The sequence below is a fragment of the Lactuca virosa genome, chromosome 9 (genome assembly GCF_052849685.1).
Source record: "Lactuca virosa cultivar CGN04683 chromosome 9, Lactuca_virosa_CGN04683_v6, whole genome shotgun sequence".
NCBI classification, from domain to species: domain Eukaryota; kingdom Viridiplantae; phylum Streptophyta; class Magnoliopsida; order Asterales; family Asteraceae; genus Lactuca; species Lactuca virosa.
Genome location: NC_136434.1, coordinates 76,049,904 through 76,068,809, shown reverse-complemented (window position 1 = coordinate 76,068,809; position 18,906 = coordinate 76,049,904). Strand labels below are relative to the sequence as shown.

Here is an 18,906-nt window from a genome sequence, read left to right as displayed (position 1 = left end):
GACTATAGAAGCAAGATGGTTCCCAAGGAAATATGGCAAACCATTTAAGACATGTATTTTTGGTCCATGACCACTGTCGAAAACCTAGTTGGAGACACGAAGTTGTTTTGTGTACAAATTAGGCTTTATCAGGATTCAACTCTAAGCCTATATATCTCCGCGTTTATCTTAGATGAGATATCTAGTAAGACTCGGGGATGAGTGTCGTGGTGTATGTTTTTTTGCCGATGACAATGTGCAATGCTTGATACTAAGATGAAGTTAAATGTTAGGCTAGACACTTAGAAGTCTACATTCGAAGTGAAGGTATTAAATTATCGACACTACTAAGACAATGTATGTGTTGTGTACTTTAGAGTAGAGGAACAAAATGTTGAATGAGTAGATACAAGTATAGAGGAACATACTCTAGACCAAATGATAATTTTAAGTATTTAAGGTCCATGATCCACATGGAAGGAACGTGGATATAAAACACACTCTCTAGGCCCATAACATCAATAGTATTTACCAACTTACAATTGCATGTATATTATAAAATCATATACTTATCATAATAATAAAAAAAATGTAGCCGCTGACATTGAATTTGTTATACCCATGAGATTTTTACATCGACTTTATTACCTTCAATAAATAAATAAATAAAGCGATTGTAATAAACCGGAATCGAACTAATTTTTTTTTTTAAAACAATCTTTCATGGGGATCTGTTTCTCTTTCACAAAAAATGCCATTTTTATGAGTTAATTCCATCATCAATTAAACTTTCCAATCTCCATCTTCTTTGTAATAGCCTTTTGACCATGATATATAAACGCATCTAATATCCCCGAAACAGTGAAAATACCTAAATGCCCTCAAACAAATCAGATAAAAACATACCCTAAGAAAAATCTTTCATAATATCCAAAGAAAGAAACGAAATTTTACCTCCAACAATCGCACAAACATTAGTCAGAAAGTGCAAAAACGAAACATACTCCTCTGTGAAAGTAACCTACAAAACAAATAAATAAAAACACTTTCTATATATAATTTATACAAAAATAAAAATCTTTTTTTTTTATGTAGTAAGAAGAAAAACCTTGATAGGTGAAAGTTCATAAAAAAAGAAAACTCCAGGAAGAGTCTGAAGACGCCCAACTTCTGCACCCTTGAAATGTTCAGTTACTGAAAACTATATAAAAATATAAAAAAATAAAAAATTGTGTTAATTAATTATAAAAGTACATTGCCTAAAATGGAATTCAAAGAGAAAAAAATATATTATAAATTGTTAAAACCTGATTTGATTGAATACTGTGTCCACTATCATCTGTGTAAAGGGTTGGTACTACCTTGAGAAAATACTGATACATTCCAGTTGGGGTTATTTGTGTCCATTTCACACTACAAAATCAAAATAATTGAATAAAAAGAAATATTAAAAAAATTAAATATGAATTGAGAAAAGAATATTAACATACCCATCAAGGGGATTCACGACACCTGGAAAATAGTCTCCATATGATAAACGAATAATCCTGTGACTTATCTGTGCTAAAAAGAGTCGTTTATTAATTATTATTATTACATGAAAGTTTAATGTAATAATAATAATAATAATAAATTGTGATTATATTTATATCTTTACATTAAAACTGTCTCTTTGAAACGCTTTTAGATCATGGACGTGCATATGTGATTGTTGAAAGCTTTTTCCAGGGGCAAAATGGAAATTTCCAGCAACTTTATTTACATCCAAGAATCCGTATACATTACACCCTTCACCTTGTTCATCTTTGATTCTTTGTAGGAATCCTTCCCTTTTGCACTGATGAAGTAAAAGTAAATGAGAGAGATGAAGAGAGAGAGAGTGAGAGAGATGAAGAGAGATAGAGATAGAGAGAGAGATTTGACCTGGTCAATCATGTCTGGATCTGACATTGCCCAACCTTTCTTTCTGTATGCTTCACGAACATCTTCACATGAGTTGCAACATTCCTTATCTGACTACAATAAAAAAGAAAAAAAGAAAAAAAAAAGTAAAATTCTATAATTTGGAACATTGAGAGAAATCAATACCAAATCATTGCATAGTTAGGAAGCATACTGATTCAGCACCAAAACATGAACCACAATATGTTTCATTGTGTTGAAGTCTTCCACCATGTTTTTGCAAAGGCCTTTCAATCTGTTACTTGTAAGAAAAATATTGTTTTTAATCAAGTTTTTAAACTGTAGTTCACCATAGAAGAAGAAGAAGAAGAAGAAGAATGAAATTTTGTCACTAACCTTGGGAGTTCCAATGCCATCTTGTCTTGACTCTATGACATTACCATAAGCATCAAGTCGCTTTTTATAAACATCATGTTTCTGAAACGAGAATCAACATGATAATGTTTGTATTTTGATTTGATGAAAATAGAGAAGAAATGATATGTGATTACATACAATGTCAAGATGTTCCTCTCCACTGATATCCATAGCATCAATACTGAGTATTGTACATGGAAGTGATGGAAATATGATATCAAACTGCACTTTCAGATGAAATAGAGGGTATAACAATTAATTCCAGAAGTTGAAATACTATAGAACCATAATTGAGAAGGTATACTGTACAGAAAATGCTACTACATTGATTCGGAGTCGTTCTCCTCTTGAGGTGTCTACGATTAGCTTAGTTTCAGTTACAGAATTAAGATATAATCCTGCAACGAAGTAGCAGCATACATTTCAATTAGATCGTTTAGAGAAACAAAGTGGAATTCAGAAAAGGAAGTTTGCTGAAAATGTAATGGTATCATTTTTTTGAAGTAAATGACAAAAAACTCAATGATGTTGACAATTTTGTTCTGTTAGAGTCCAAACTTCACACCAGTTTTAAGTTAACCCGATTGAAAAGCCCAAATGTGCTCTTTTTTCCAATCGGAAAGAGAAATTGTACGAAAATCAGTCATAAACTTTGAAAACCTAACTTTTTTTTAGGTATCGAATCAATCATATATTCTCATGTGAATCAAAGACTAATACAACATCGATCAACGAGCATAGACATCCCTATGTGTGTCTATATGCAGAGAGAGAACTCACTCATTTCGGAGAAGAAAAGCAGAAGCATTAAGATGGAAGATACAAGGGTGATGAGACCACCGGAGATCGTTCTGCTGTAGAAATCCTCATTGATCTTAGGATACGCATCCAAATTCCGCATCTTGCTCATTATCCTTTCCATTTTCTGAAATCTATAGAGAATTCCACTATCTAAACAACACTTCGATGAATTTTCTAATATTCGGTTTCAATTTTCAAGCTGAACAAGGCCGATAAGAATTCGACATGCAAAGTATGTGTCGATCTTGAGAACAAATTTTCCACTTAATATATTTCTTCGACTGAATCCAAGAGATTACAAAATACACTCCTTTATGAATCAATCAAATCGCATTAAGAAACTTGGAGTCGCCGGTGAACAGCGTCGTCAGATCTTCTACTCGCCGGATCAACTTGTGAATTTACAGAACCCAAATCATTGGACTGGACTTTATATTATAAGCCCAATTGTGTGACTTTAAATATCTTTATGACTCATTGGACGGATTCGGATTCGCGGATTCTTACGAAATAAAATGCATATTCAATCCAAATATTCGAACGTAAACTATCCGACGGATATGATCCGAATGCGCAAGACACTTAAGCCGGATATTTTCTCGGATAAAAATCCGGTTCGGAACCGGAAAAACCCGAAATAACAGTTGGAAGCCAAAATTTTGAATTCTTTTTATAGGAGATGATTTGTACACAACAATTTTTCTCCATACACAACAATTGGTGCTTTAAAATGTTGTATTGTACAACTTTATAATGCATAAATTGTTATGTATGACAAAAAATTGTTGTGTACGAATCACTTCCCTTTTTATAAAAAAAAGGTACATGACCGTTAGTATAGTTGTTAGTAGTTAGAACTTGCCTCTCTCTGGAAGTAGCATAGGTTGGAGGAAGCGGTGTCATACTTCCTCATGGTATCACAATGCCATTTGGCATCGCCTCAGCATTTACAACAAAAGTATGGTTTCTTACCACATTCAAGGAGTGTTGTCACACTTGTTTTTTTTTTTAATAAAAACTTTAGCTTTAATTAAAAACATAATATTTCATTAACTAAAACAACATAACATCACATTAAAAAAAACCTAAAAACTTAGAAAAAAAGCTATAAATCCTAAACCTACAAAAACACACACACACACACCAAACGATTTAAAAAAAATCTTCTTTAGCGTAACGTTTTTTGACATCGGCTTTCATTGTCAAAGCAATTTCAAGGTCCTTCTTGGTGAGCCGCGATGTGTTCATCATTAGTATTTTTAAGTCATTTCCCTTTGTTTCCGAACCTCTCTTTTGGAAGCAATTTACAAAATTTTGTCCGGTCTATCTTTTATACACTTCATATCGTCCCCGATGTCATTCAAATCATCTGAATCCGATGATTTGTCTTTGCCTTTGTTTTTTGTTTGTCCCATTTCGTTGGTCGGAAAGGTGGTGAAATTTGAACCGGTTCATCTTCATTGAGGTCGAAACCAACACGACCATCGGATGTAGTGTGCTCGGATTCGAATGTTCTTGACCATTTTGAACCACTCTCGATATGCTCGTCAGATGTTTTGTTCAATTACCATTTTTTATTGTCATTGACGAGATTCCAAACTTCAACAAACTTGAAAGCCTTCTTGTTTTCTTTTTGGTAGACTTTTAAAGCTTTTTGCAAAATCACGTCATCGCTTTCGCCGCTTCTCCATTGTCGTTTCATGTTGTTATACAAATCACTAAACAACATGACTTCCTTGTTAATATTCCCTCATTTCGAGTAAACTTGGTCTTTTGTACGATACTTGGGAAGGTTCATTCCTTTGTGGAACCTATGTCTAACTTGCATCAAAAAAACGATCGACTTTTTGGTCTTTGCCTGTCTTTGAATTTTCAAAGACATCGATCCATGCTTGTGCCAATACTAAACATTCGTCATCTTCCCAATTTTTAGTTGACGCCTTTTGTTAGTTGTTGCTCGAGTGGGTTGAGTTTCTTGAACGAATTCTGGTTCAAAATCAGAAATGGGTGTTTGTGGTTGTGATTGTGTTTGTTGAACAAACTCGGGTTGAGACAAAAACTCAAGCGGATTAAATCCACATCGGGTTTTGGTGTTCTTTTTGTTTGTGATTGCGTTAGTCGTTGTGGTTGTGAAAATTGTTATGGAAAATATGATAACATACCACCATAATAATGAAACGGGGACGAATAAATCGGTTGATCCATCGTAAGTCTAGCAGGTGTATTTTGGTTGTTTGGGTTTTTGGAAGAAGACATTTTGTAAATTTTTTTAAATGAATTTGGTAAAAGATGGAGAGAATTGATAGGGGGCGGTGTTCTGCTGCCTATATGGCAAAAGGTGCGGCCTAGCCGCTACGATTTCCCATAATCTAAATAGATTTTTCTATTCTTATTTGGTTTCAACGTATTGAAAAAAATATTCATTATTCTCGAAGTTTTTCTTCAATTTTAGTTGAAAATATCATCCCTATAAGTTTTTTTATAGCGGTCGTGCTATATAATCTATGTCGGTGTCCTAAGTCGATGAAGACATCGAGACCAAGTAATCGTAAAGATGGCAAGTTGGCCATGAATCCTAATTGTAGTCTAATAGCAAGTCGATTATTAGAAGTCTATAAATACAATGTCTTAGTCGAGTTTTTGAATTTAAGAGAAAAGAAATGTAAAAGGTTTTTGAGTTATATTTCCTTATTTAATCAAAGAGTTATTTTGATTATATACACTTGTGCATCTTTAATCGGTATCAGAGCTAAGAACAGGAGGCTGTGAAATCAGATTTCTTACTTATTGAACAAGGAGGTCGACATGGTGGGGGAAGAAGGATTTACAGGCGATACTCTGGGGAGGGAGGAGACTGGAACGACCTCTGTTACCTGTCTGATGCTCACACCCATCAATTACACGGTGTGCACTATGAGGATGAAGGTTGTGCTCCGCATTTCACAAAGCTTGGAGCATGATTGATCAAGGAACCGCAATAACCGAAGAGAAGGACTGCCTTGCATTTGGTCTGCTCTATCAAGCTTTGCCGGAAAGTTTGATTATGCAGATTGGAGAAGTCGATTCTTCAAAAACCTTGTGGGATGCAATCAAGGCTCGACACATTGGGGCTGATCGAGTAAAGGCGGCCCGACTCCAGACCCTAACGACTGATTTCGATAGATTGAAGATGCAGGAGATTGAATCGATCGATGCTTTTAGCAGGAAATTATCGGGAATCGCCTCAAAATTGGCTGCATTAGGAGAAGTGATCGAAGAATCCAAATTAGTTAAGAAATTTCTGAAAGTTTTTCCCAAAAATTTCATTCACATGGTTGCTTCTTTGGAACAAGTTTTGGATCTCAAATCGGTTGGATTTGAAGATGTTGTGGGAAGGCTTAAAGCTTATGAAGAAAGGATTAGGGAAGAGGGTGATGAAGGAGGAGAAGAACCGAAGGTTTTGTGGTCATCGAGCAGTGGCGATGGCTTGTCTGGTGGAGCGAAGGAAAGATCGACAAAGGGAAAAGGGGCGTTGAATGGTAATCATGGAACAAGAGGATTTAGTGGATCAGGAGGGTTTAGTGGGTCTGACAGGTCAAGTGGGCCTAAATCATGTAATCGGGTATCACAAAGGGGTAAGCCCAATCACCACAAGTCCAATTCTGATTTAAATCAACCCAATTCCACCAATTGCAAAAATTGTAATTATTGTTGTGACAAAAATCGGAAAAATAAGAAAAAAGACCGATCTAAGGTAATTTGTTTTCGGTGTGACAAACCAGGTCACTTTGCCTCTGAATGTCCGGAACGACTCCAAAAATTACAAGAAGGTGATTTTCGGAATGTGATGACAACGACGAGCCTGTATTTTAAATACGGATCGAGGTTGAAAAATTGTCTAGAAGGACTTAGAGATTCGAAGGTGATTGTTGGAATCCTAAGTCGATAAGGACTTGAAGACCAAGTAATCGTAAATATGGCAATTGGCCATGAATCCTAATTGTAGTCTAATAACAATATCTTAGTCGAGTTTTAGGATTTAAGATATAAATGTAAAATGTTTTTGAGTGATATTTTCTTATTTAATCAAAGAGTTATTTTGATTATATACACTTGTGCATCTTTAATCTCAATAAATTATATGAATGTCGATATCGTGGAAATTAAATCAATTTTCTAAAACCATAAATTTTGTATAATTTTGATTATTGCATTATGAAAAACATAATAAAAAAAGGCTTGGTGCAAAATGTATGGTAAGTTTTACAACCATAATGGAAACTCGACATTGAAAATTATACTTATAGTTTTTGCAAAGCGGTGAAACAAGGTATATTCGATCTTTTTCAAACTAATATATATATATATATATATATATATATATATATATATATATATATATATATATATATATATATATATATAAAGGTTCAAATGAGAACTACTAAAAGTTAAAAACCCTAAGAACCACTAATTTTAACTAATCAGATCTGTTTCTCATTTCTCACCAACACAAAACATAAAGTTCTACAGCCACTTTCTTTCTTTTGTACTTCTCACCTTCGATACCACCACCGTCAACCACCATCGGCCACCGTTGGTTATCAGCCCGACCACCACCTCTTCCTTCCCCGTCAACGTCTCTCCCCTCTCCATTCATTTATGGTTGTTCAGCTCTAGTTATTTATCTCTGATCTGTATGAAAACCGCCAGATCTGTTCAGATCTGGTCAACTATCACCACCACAAACCTCTGATGAGTTTCCTTCAAACTCCGGCGCATCAGATCTGTTACACGTCCGTCGCCTCTGCCGGTGGCACACGACGAAACATCTCCGGACCTAATGTAAACTTGATGTGTTTCAGGTTAGATCTGCATCGTGCTCCTCCGCTCCTTACTGTCTTCATCTTCATCTGACGAGCATCATCGACCACATCAACTTTACTGACGACGAGGCTTTTAGATCTGAAGTGTTTAGGTCCAGGTCTATCTTCTTTTGTGATAGATCTACGATCTCCGGTGGCAGATCTATGATTTTCGCCTCTAGCTAGATCTACTATTTACACCTTCAGATATACGAGTTTCAGTGACATTGAGTGACCAGATCGAAAATCTCCGTCAATCTCCACCGTCGTTGTTGCCTTGTTGCTTTATTGAAACACTACTAACTCGTCTCCATCTCTTTCTATCTGATCTCCGGTGAAACACCAACATATCTATGCATCAGGTATGTCGATTTTTGTATTTTTTTTTTTTGCTTTTGTGTAAGTTGTGAATTTAAGGTTTTAATATATATATATATATATATATATATATATATATATATATATATATATATATATATATATATATATATATATATTGCTTCTAAAATATGAGACAAAAGACATTATACATAAATATGATTTTATCTAATTTTGAATAAAATATGTAAAATATAAAATGTGAATATTTATGTAAATAACTTTGAAAGAAGCACTCGCCTATAAATCTTAAAGTATAAATATAATTTAAGTTAAGGATATGGTTGTGAATGTATAATTTTTGTATATTAAACAATAAAAGTATTATATTAAGTTGTGAATTTTGTGTACTAAATTATGAATTGACTGTTTTAAGCTGTGAATTTTTAATGAATTTTGTGTTAAAATATGAATGTTTTATGTAAGTATGTTTATATTGATTTTCTTATGAATATATTTATTTTTTGTGTTGTATAAATTTGTAAAAATGTATTAGTTTTTATAATTATTTTGCATTAAACTCAAAATTAGTGAATTATACGGTTTATTAAACTGTGAATATAATATTTAAGCTGTGAATCTATGATTTTATATATATGATTTTATATACAGATCTGATTTAGAAGGAATAATGGATGCGACGGTGGCACGGTTGGTTGCTGGTGGCATGTGGTAGTTGGTGGTGTCAAAGTTTTCATTTGACTTATCTGAATATATATATTCGTGCATAATGAATTGTATTAATTTATGAATTTTATGTATTAAACTGATAATTGACTGTATTAAAATGTATATTTTATATAAATTTTGTTTTAAAGTATGAATGAATGTATGCATGAAAATAAAAGACTGTGAATTAGTGATATAATATGTTTATTAAATTGTGAATATGATATTTTGAAGAGAGAAAATTAAATCTGTCAAGGCATAATTTTTTTTATTAAATTTTATATATTTGGCTGCAAAAATGAAATTGTATGTGTTAAAAAATATTACCAAAGAAATAGGAGCCAAAATGTTTGTTCTATTAAGTTGTGAATACGGCCAGAAAAATACAACTAAATTTGGTGTTACTCCAGCGGCCGTCCGACGTTGGTCTGGCGGTGGTCCGACGGCGGTCCGACGGTGGTCTGACGACAAGTGACAACTTTTGTAAACTAGGGAATGGAAAAGTTTGCTTAAAATAATATTAATGTTTGATTTGTCCAAAATACATTTAATGAAAACATTTTAAAAATAGTTCTTAGGGTTTGTTAACCTTTTTGGATTCTCATTTGAACCACTACATATATATATATATATATATATATATATATATATATATATATATATATATATATATATAGGTGAGGTTCAATAGAGAACCATAATTAACCAAGAAACCAATTTTTTTTTTCAACTTTTACAACTTATTTTTTATTAAAAAAAAAAAAAAACTAAAAATACTGAAATTCATAACTTTTTTCCAATGATATCAAATTCGATTTTTTTACGTCAAATTCACAATGTGAATCTTTGAAAATTCACAACGTGAATCCGGATTCACACGGTGAATCCGAAAAATATTTTTCACATTCACAATGTTAATATATGAATTTACATATTTTTAGATTTTTTTTTCGATAAAGAATAAGCTCTAAAATTTGAAAAAAAGATTTGGTTCCTTGAAGAACCAAAAATTATGGTTCTCTATTGAACTTTTCCATATATATATATATATATATATATATATATATATATATATATATATATATATATATATATATATATATATATATATATATATATATAAGGTGAGGTTCAATAGAGAACCATAATTGACCAATGAACCAAGAAACCAATCTTTTTTTCAACTTTTAGAACTTATTTTTTATCAAAAAAAAAACTAAAAATACAGAAATTCATAACTTTTTATCATTTTTCCAATGATATCAAATTCGATAAATTTTTTTTTTCGTCAAATTCACAATGTGAATCTAAATTCACACGGTGAATCCGAAAAATATATTTAACATTCACAATGTTAAGTTATGAATTTAGATATTTTTAGTTTTTTTTTCGATAAAGAATAAGCTCTAGAACTTAAAAAAAAGATTTGGTTCCTTGGAGAACCAATAATTATGGTTATCTATTAAACTTTTTTTTTCTCTCTCTCTCTCTCTCTCTGTGTGTGTGTATATATATATATATATATATATATATATATATATATATATATATATATATATATATATATATATATATATATTAGGGAAAAGTTCAATAGAGAACCATAATTATAGGTTATTCAAGGAACCAAATTTTTTTTTTCAATTTCTAAAGTTTATTCTTTATCGAAAAAAAAATCTAAAAATATCTAAATTCATATATTAACATTGTGAATGTGAAAAATATTTGTCGTATTCACCGTGTGAATCCGGATTCACAGTGTGAATTTTCAAAGATTCACATTGTGAATTTGACGTAAAAAAAATCGAATTTGATATCATTGGAAAAAGGATAAAAAGTTATGAATTTCTGTATTTTTAGTTTTTTTTTTGATAAAAAATAAGTTCTAAAAGTTGAAAAAAAGATTGGTTCCTTGGTTAATTATGGTTCTCTATTGAACCTCACCTTTTATATATATATATATATATATATATATATATATATAGGGTTGAGATTGGTTGAGAACTCATAGTTTCCCGAGAACCTGAAAACTAAAAGTGGAGCGTTGGATCAAAAGTAATTCATTAAGGACGTGATCGTCATCTTACCAATCTCATTTAATGTTTAATTTTTTTGTGTTATTTAACATATTAATATAAATGTCTAAAAATTTACATCATAAATCAAATTTGCATATTTTTTTAAAAATAGTATTTTTCGTTTTTTTTAAATGCAGATTTTTAATTTTTTTTAGAAAACATGAATTTCTGAAAAAAAATTGAAATTTTTTTTTTAAAAAAAAGCTGCAATTTTTTCAAAAAAACTGCATTTTTTTCAAAAAAAAAACTCCAATTTTTTTTAAAAAAACTGCATTTTTAAATAAAAAAACTGTAATTTTTTCAAAAAAACTGTAAGTTTTTTTTAAAGAAAGTTACATTTTTTTCAGAAAAAACTGTATTTAAAAAAAAACTGCAATTTGTTTTAAAAAAACTGCATTTTTTTAAGAAGTAAATTTTTAGGTGCATATGTGCATATTTTTTCAAATGCACATATGTACATTTCTTATACTATAATATTCGTAAGTAAATCACAACAAATCTCATATTTATTAATTAATCTATAAACATAATAGTACAATTATTTTATTCGATACAAAATAAAATATAAAAAATAAAAAATGCTACAAATTTCAAAGCGTTTTCATGTATTCGTGTCAATATTTCCATATTTTCTTTAATTTATCATTTTTCACCTCTTCAATATTCACCACATTTTCTTTCAAATCTACAAGAAAAATAAAAAAAAATCGGTTGATGCAAAAACACTCATAAAAATACATATGTAATTTATATGTGAATCACATGTAATTTATATGTGATTTACATGTTGTGAATCACATCTAATTCATATATGAATTACATCTGATTCATATGTGAATAACATGTGATTTACATGTGAATCACATGTAATTCATATGTGAATAACATGTGATTTACATGTGAATAACATGTGAATCACATATAATTCATATATGATTTACATGTGATTCATATGTGAATAACATGTGATTTACTTAATAAGGTTCGAAAAAAATCAAAAAGAGAAGAAAAAAAGTTACACAAGGGATTTTCTAGAAGGTTGTCATTGTTGGTTCCAACATCAATCATGATAGGAAGAACCTGTTACAATAAAAAAAAAGGAAAAAGATATATGTTTGCAAGTGAGAAAATTTTGAAATATGTATATATTGAGATAGATAATGTGCAAACATTACCCTTAATGTGTAATACAAGGAGGTACATACCAAAGTGAATGGCCCGCAACAATCAATACTTTACCATAATCTCACTAAATAACTCCTTAGGTGCTGCAGTTGCAAAGTATAATTAATAATAAAAAAGGAAAAGGAAAAGGAAAAGTACGAAATATCATATAATTTAAAATTTTAAAAATCTTACCTGGTAACCCTGTAAATCTTTCATATAATTTAAAATATTGTCCATTAAATTAAAAAGAAACATCTTACCCGTTGTTCCAGTGCAGTTTCTTCAGACTTTATATTCAAAGATTCCAGCAAATTTATGGCTTCTTGAAACCCTTCAATTGTTGTATCCCCAGCATCAAGATTTCTATCCACATCAGCGACTTTCGCAAGGGACACATCCACATCTAGAATCTGGAATCGGAATCAACAAACGGAATGGAATCATAAGATCAAATCACACATATCAAATATTATATAAATTTGTATATTTTCATATCCAATGTATAAAAAAAAACCATGTGATGGAGCTTTTGAAGAATCTTTTATAGCATTTCTACGAACATCAAGAGCCCGAAAGTAATGATCCCTTGCAGCTTTCAAATCACCTTCATAATATTTCAGATCCCCAATTTTATTCAAAGAAACCGAAAGTGTATGTGCAACCTGCATTACATATATATATTCAACTAAGGTTATAAACGTAATTTTACCTTCATTAAAAAAAAGATTCAAGAATTGTTTGTACCTCTAGATCATCTGTTCCCACTTTCGAAAGGAAATTCACACTCTCATCAAAATATCCAACTGCAGAATTACCATCTCCCATTGCACGACTACAGTTTTCAATATAATCATCATTATAACTTTGACTGGTCAACAGAGACAAAAATCAACAGATTATGTTCTTGATTTAATGAGATTGTAATTGAGTTTGAATTTTTTTGCATATCATGTTCCTGATTTACTGTAATGTGAGTTAAAATGACCAAAAGGGCATTTTTAGTATTTCAGTTTACAGTATTCTTGACATATTCTTGGCGGGGGAAAATGCTGGTCACTCAAAATCTAAACATAATCATTTGCTTATGTATCGTGTAATAAATTGAAAAATATACATTTGTAATCAGGGCCAAAGAAAAGAACAAAAGCATACATCAAAATCTAAACATTCAAAATAATCTGATGCCTTCACTACAATGTTAACTTTGGAACTTATAATCTACATTTAACTTTCATCTTTGTTATGTTCTCGTATAAGCTGAAACACACGATCTAAAAGCTTCAAGTCTTCAGGTTACCATAAGAACTGCTAAGTGCATTCATATATACGACCATACAAATGACTAAATGAGTGATTCCAGAGATCTAAATTCCACCATACAAAGGAATGGAATCAGATTCCAAAATGGTGAATTGCCTGGTTGAAACGTTGAACTGTTGGATAATGCACAATGCCACCAGTAAAAAAAAGCACAACCAATAACTAACAGCATGTTTGATAAGGTGGATCCTAACAATGATTGTTGAACAACCTTATCTGTAATAAAACCTTATCTGTAATAAAACCTTATCTGGTCACTCAAAGAAACCTTTAACTTACGAGAAGAACATAAATACTGAAATAAACATTCAGAAAATGAGATTAATGATTTACCTGATTGTAGTTGTAGGCACTTGATTGTCGGAGTTTTCATTTCGATTTATTGGTGGTTATATGTGGTATAGATCCGGTTAGGTCGATTTGGCAATAGATGCTTGTATAATCAAATACTTCATCGGCATAAGATCGTCTTCTCTAATCAAAGACCGATTTGGCAGTGGAAGCTTCTCTAATCAAATACTCGATCGATCGTCCGAAATACAGTGGAGATGCGAATTTCGTTTCGTTTTTTATAGAGAAGTCTGCAAACCTGGATTCATCAATATGAAGACGATGAGTGAAGACATTTAACTCCTACTCAGACTTCATCGATAACCAGATACAAACGCAATAAGATCTATTCCGGGAGGTGATTACAGTGTAGGTTTTAATGGAGGCGAATATGGTGTAGGTTTAGGAGGAGACGATGGTGGTGATGTTGTTTTTAGGGAAGGCATAAAGATGTGTGTGTGTGTGTGTGTGTGTGTGTGTTTGTGTTTGTGAGGGAGAAAGAGAGGGGGGAGACGATGAGGAAGCCGATCAATTGATGGGGGTGACGATTATCGGAGGCGGCCATGGATTTCAAACGGTGGCTTCATCCAACAATCAACGATGAAGACGTGATGTAGGTGTAGAGAGAGAGAGAGAGAGGCAGGATGAAGAGAGAGAGAGAGAGAGAGAGAGAGAGAGAGAGAGAGAGAGAGAGAGAGAGAGAGAGAGAGAGATAGGGGCAAAGTTAACGTGATTAAATCTAAAAAGGGGGAATCAATTACACTGTCCCAAAAATACCCCTGATTCTTTTTAATAAGATGCCCACATCCATTTTTATTTTCACATATTTACAAATATACCACAAAGCATCCTAACCCTCTATTATTTTAATCTAACGATCATTGTTTAGTTTTTGGATTCAGGAAACTTTGAGTTCTCAAATGATCCTTCCTCTCTCTCTCTCTCTCTCTCTCTCTCTCTCTCTCTCTCTCTCTCTCTCTCTCTCTCTCTCTCTCTCTCTCTCTATATATATATATATATATATATATATATATATATTCTTATTTATGAGAATGATAATGTAGGGATAAATTTTTCAAAATTTGTCATCCTAGAAGCTCCATCGTTGACAACCCGCAACTTACTTATATACTTCGAATGAATCTTCAACCTAGTTATAATCCAATAAGTCGATGTCAAATGCTACCATGTTCTTTTTGGCATGGTCATCGATATGGAACTAAATATTTTAAAATATTTTCGGAAGATACTTATGGTTTTTCTTTTTGCCGCACCTTAAGTACTACTAGCTGACGACGTAAGAATCATAAAAAATTTCAAAAATTCAGATATAGCACAGGCTAAACCAAGATTTGTCGCAAATCAAATATTAAATTCCAATGAAACTTTCTAAAAGTTATGTCAACATTATAAAACAAAATATGATCAACCAAGTAATCTAGTAGCTAATATTGTGAGGAGGGGCACGATGGGGAATCATCTAAAATGGATTGTGATGCATATTACAAACTTTATATTACTTTAATTGAAGTTGTAAGTAAATGCCGACGAATTGCAGCCCAAGTAGCGGATTAAAAATTATATGTCATCAAAATTTTAGCCCATTTTAGTGTAGAAGAATTTAACCTTGATTTTTTTTGTTTGGTTTAAATAAAAAAGAACTGTAATTTCTGATTCTATACGTCATGGCTAATGATATACAAATCGTCTAAGCTTTTACGTTATCTTTTGAATCTGCATTTTCCCTTAGTAGCAGGGTAATATCGGACAAAGGTTGAAACTTAAAACTCAAAGTCGAATCGATGGAAGTATGTGTTTGTTTGAAGGACTATCTAACAGATGTGGAAAAGATACAAAATCGCATTCCAATTGAAACATCACTCTTACTACTCACTTAGGAGTACATCCACGACGAAGAGCTTACATCCACAAAGAAGAGCTTACATAGGAGATACACCTCCTTCATTACAATTTATACACCTCCTTCATTAAAATAAATTGGGGTAATATTGAAAAAGATTTCATTCTATAGTTTTCGGATTAGAATAAAATTTGATCTCATTAAGACGACGAATTTCAAGACAAAAGTTATTAGTATTTTTAATTTCTAGGCTTATATATATTTTATAACATTATTTTTATTGTCTTTTAGGACCAAATATAACACAACTATATATTTAGTTGGAGTTATATATAAAATATAATAATATTAATTTAAAAATAAGATTGTTGTTATGAATTATCCGGATTCAGATATTCTAAAATATGGATTATCTGAGTCTTAATATGATTAAACTGGGTATCCAATTTTTATATTTTAAAATCTGGTTTTAGTATTTAGTTTGGATATGAATTCAAACTAGTTGACTTGATTTGTATATAAAATTCATAAATTTATATTCGAAATAACCTATGCATTAGTATTTAATTCCGATCGTATTCGTTTTATAATTTAAGAATTTCCTTTACGCTTACTTGAATTTTAGATTAACCAAGCAAATTAATATTTTATAACAGGCTAAAAATTATTACACACCAAGATCAATCCCACTCTATATGCTCAACCTACCAAATTGTTAATTGCGAAAACCTCCCCTTTCCCCTGTATGCAAACCACCACCCTCTTCCACCATTATTGCCAAAACCACCACCATCCACCATCACTTTCGGTCCTTCCATGGAGGAGAGGGGGCCTCCCTCCAGTTCCCATGTTTCCGGTGACTACCCCCCTAATTCCACCCACAAATACCATAGCATTCCCGACACCAACAACTTCCAAGACACCCCTACGGGGACTTACGTCGTCCAAGTCCATAAAGATCGAATTTACAGAACCCCACCACCGGAAAACGCTTTGATCGTGGAACGTTATCGTAATTCTCCTGCTAAGAAACAATCTAATTGTATTAAATATGTGTTGATTTCCATCGCTATTATAGTTCTCCTTCTGGGATTCATAGGTGGGATTATGTTAATCGTGATCAAGAAAGATGACCCTAGATTTCACGTAGAACGTGTACGTGTTAACACAAAAGAAAAAACCCGACAAAAGAAAACTGATTTCGACATCACGTTGGCATCAAGAAACCCTAATGCTCACACGATCATATCATTTGATGATCATGGAAAAGCTGCTTTGTCTTTTAAAGAGAAGATTCGCCATTGGAAAGTTTCCATCAGCTGAACAAAGCCCAAAAAACTCGAAGGACATGAAGTTAACCCTTACGAGTTCATCCAATAGTAAGTTACCTATGGGGATTCGAAAAAGCATGAATGGGACGACCGGAAAATCTCAAAGACATGTCGAAATATTACTAGAGTTTAGGGTTCCGGTGAAAATGAAGGTGGGGACGTTGCAGATGAAGAGCAAGACAATATCAATGTTGTGTCATTTCAAGGTTAATAATTTGGCCAAGAATCCACGTATTTTATCTCAAGATTGTGATTATTCCACGAGATACTAATCACATTCTCGATGGTCGTTTGATGATGGTGATTTTCCCTCAGGATTTCGTTACAACGAAATTACTAGATTTTTGTAATTTTTTTAAACTTGTTTAATTTTTATTCTTTTCGCTATAGTATTTAAAAAGAGAAAACGTTAGCCTTTAGATGTATGTGATTGTGCGAATATTGGCTTATAATATATGATGTTCCATTTCTTGAGTTTTGATTAGGGTTTTACAAGAACTTTTAAATGATGTATTACACCTCGTTAGAGGAACCGTATCCCTATACTTCCAAACATCCCATAGGTGAGATAAAACCACCACTTCTTTGACTAAATTAAAGAAAATGCTCGAACCAAGTTTCAGCCATGAAAGCACTCTATTAATTCATATTAAAACAAAAGTAAAAGGATGCGTTAATTGGTAGGCTTACATTTAATACGCGAATCAGAATATACAAGCAAGCAAAATATACAACAACTATTTATTAGCAACAACTTTGAATAGGATTAGAGGGAAATGGAGCAATAATTGGTAAAAGCCACGAGTTTTAATTAGTTTTTAACACTCATTACAAGAAATGAGACCATTAGCGTCGATATATAGCAAAGTTCTAAATAACGTAAGGCGTGACTTGGTGACAATGTCAAGCCTCAAGATTTTCCAAGACTTGGCGAGCCACGTCGTTTGTAAGGCATGACTTAAGGCGACAATTTTGTATATAATTAATATTTTTATATGTATTTTCAACTATTATTCATTTTTATATACATATATGAGTTAAGACGGGATTTTGGTAAAACTTGACGGCAGGTACAAACCTTGGAGCCATGACGAGCTTTTTAGAACCTTGATATATAGCCATACATGCTTGATGTCGCCGCTGATGGTCTATTCTAATATCCGTGTGATTCTTCGGTTGTTGATCGTAGATGTCAATGATATAAAGCGATCCAACGGCAAGACACGTTCTGATCGAACGTAACAATGGTGACACCAGGTCGCCACTAATACTTACCAAAATAACGTCTGAGAAACTTTCCCTCCAACTTATTCGTTAGTCTCCACTAAAGCTTAGTGAGATAAACCCCTCCATTCATCTGTTTTCTGATTACACGTGATTCCCTTGATGTGCTTTGCTGTCGGCGACGATGAAGTTTCCATCCGTCGACGGTGACGAACATGCATCTACTATTACTGCTACCAACCAACACCTCCGGTGTTGTCCCCTTCTGATCTCATTTTTCTGTCAGAAAATACCATCGTTGACTACTTCTTTTTCCGAAAATAACCTGAAACATCCCAAAAATATAGACAAAAAATTTCTTTTTAAATCATTTATGAAAAACCATAATCCATCCATATCATAATAAAACCACAAGTCATGTATCTCAAAACATCATCAAATCTGTCAATGTATCAAAATCACATATCATAAATCAGAGTGAATCCTCCCAGGCTAAAAACAATCGTGTGTGCCATGCAATCATCCCGAGCTCTTCCCCTTGCTACCGGAAGTACCTGAAACCAAAACTGAAAACTGTAAGCACGAAGTTTAGTGAGTCTCCCCAA

The 18,906-nt window shown here is 32.4% G+C and overlaps 2 protein-coding genes across 2 annotated transcripts; one reads left to right on the top strand and one right to left on the bottom strand.

Moving 5' to 3' along the window:
* Positions 1–528: 528 nt before the first annotated feature.
* Positions 529–3,546, bottom strand: LOC145135770 (uncharacterized). The gene is made up of 12 exons (XM_079069990.1): positions 3,079–3,546; positions 2,623–2,696; positions 2,437–2,520; positions 2,278–2,358; positions 2,096–2,176; positions 1,903–1,995; positions 1,637–1,816; positions 1,470–1,537; positions 1,287–1,392; positions 1,088–1,180; positions 934–1,000; positions 529–850 (listed from the first exon to the last, which is right to left on the bottom strand). The coding sequence occupies exons 1-12, from the start codon at positions 3,218–3,220 to the stop codon at positions 759–761; spliced, it is 1,161 nt and encodes a 386-aa protein (XP_078926116.1). The 5' UTR covers positions 3,221–3,546; the 3' UTR covers positions 529–758.
* Positions 3,547–16,562: 13,016 nt separating this feature from the next.
* On the top strand, positions 16,563–17,069 carry LOC145139400 (NDR1/HIN1-like protein 13). The gene has a single exon (XM_079073236.1). The coding sequence runs from the start codon at positions 16,563–16,565 to the stop codon at positions 17,067–17,069; it is 507 nt and encodes a 168-aa protein (XP_078929362.1).
* Positions 17,070–18,906: the final 1,837 nt, after the last annotated feature.

Bases quoted from the DNA above. Each gene is read 5' to 3' on its own strand.
- LOC145135770 (XM_079069990.1), bottom strand. From the start codon at position 3,220: ATGGAAAGGATAATGAGCAAGATGCGGAATTTGGATGCGTATCCTAAG. The intron at 2,521-2,622 runs GTAGTAGCATTT...CTGAAAGTGCAG, and splicing joins GAGAACGACTCCGAATCAAT to TTTGATATCATATTTCCATC. The intron at 851-933 runs GTAAAATTTCGT...GAGGGCATTTAG, and splicing joins TGTTTGTGCGATTGTTGGAG to GTATTTTCACTGTTTCGGGG.
- LOC145139400 (XM_079073236.1), top strand. From the start codon at position 16,563: ATGGAGGAGAGGGGGCCTCCCTCCAGTTCCCATGTTTCCGGTGACTAC.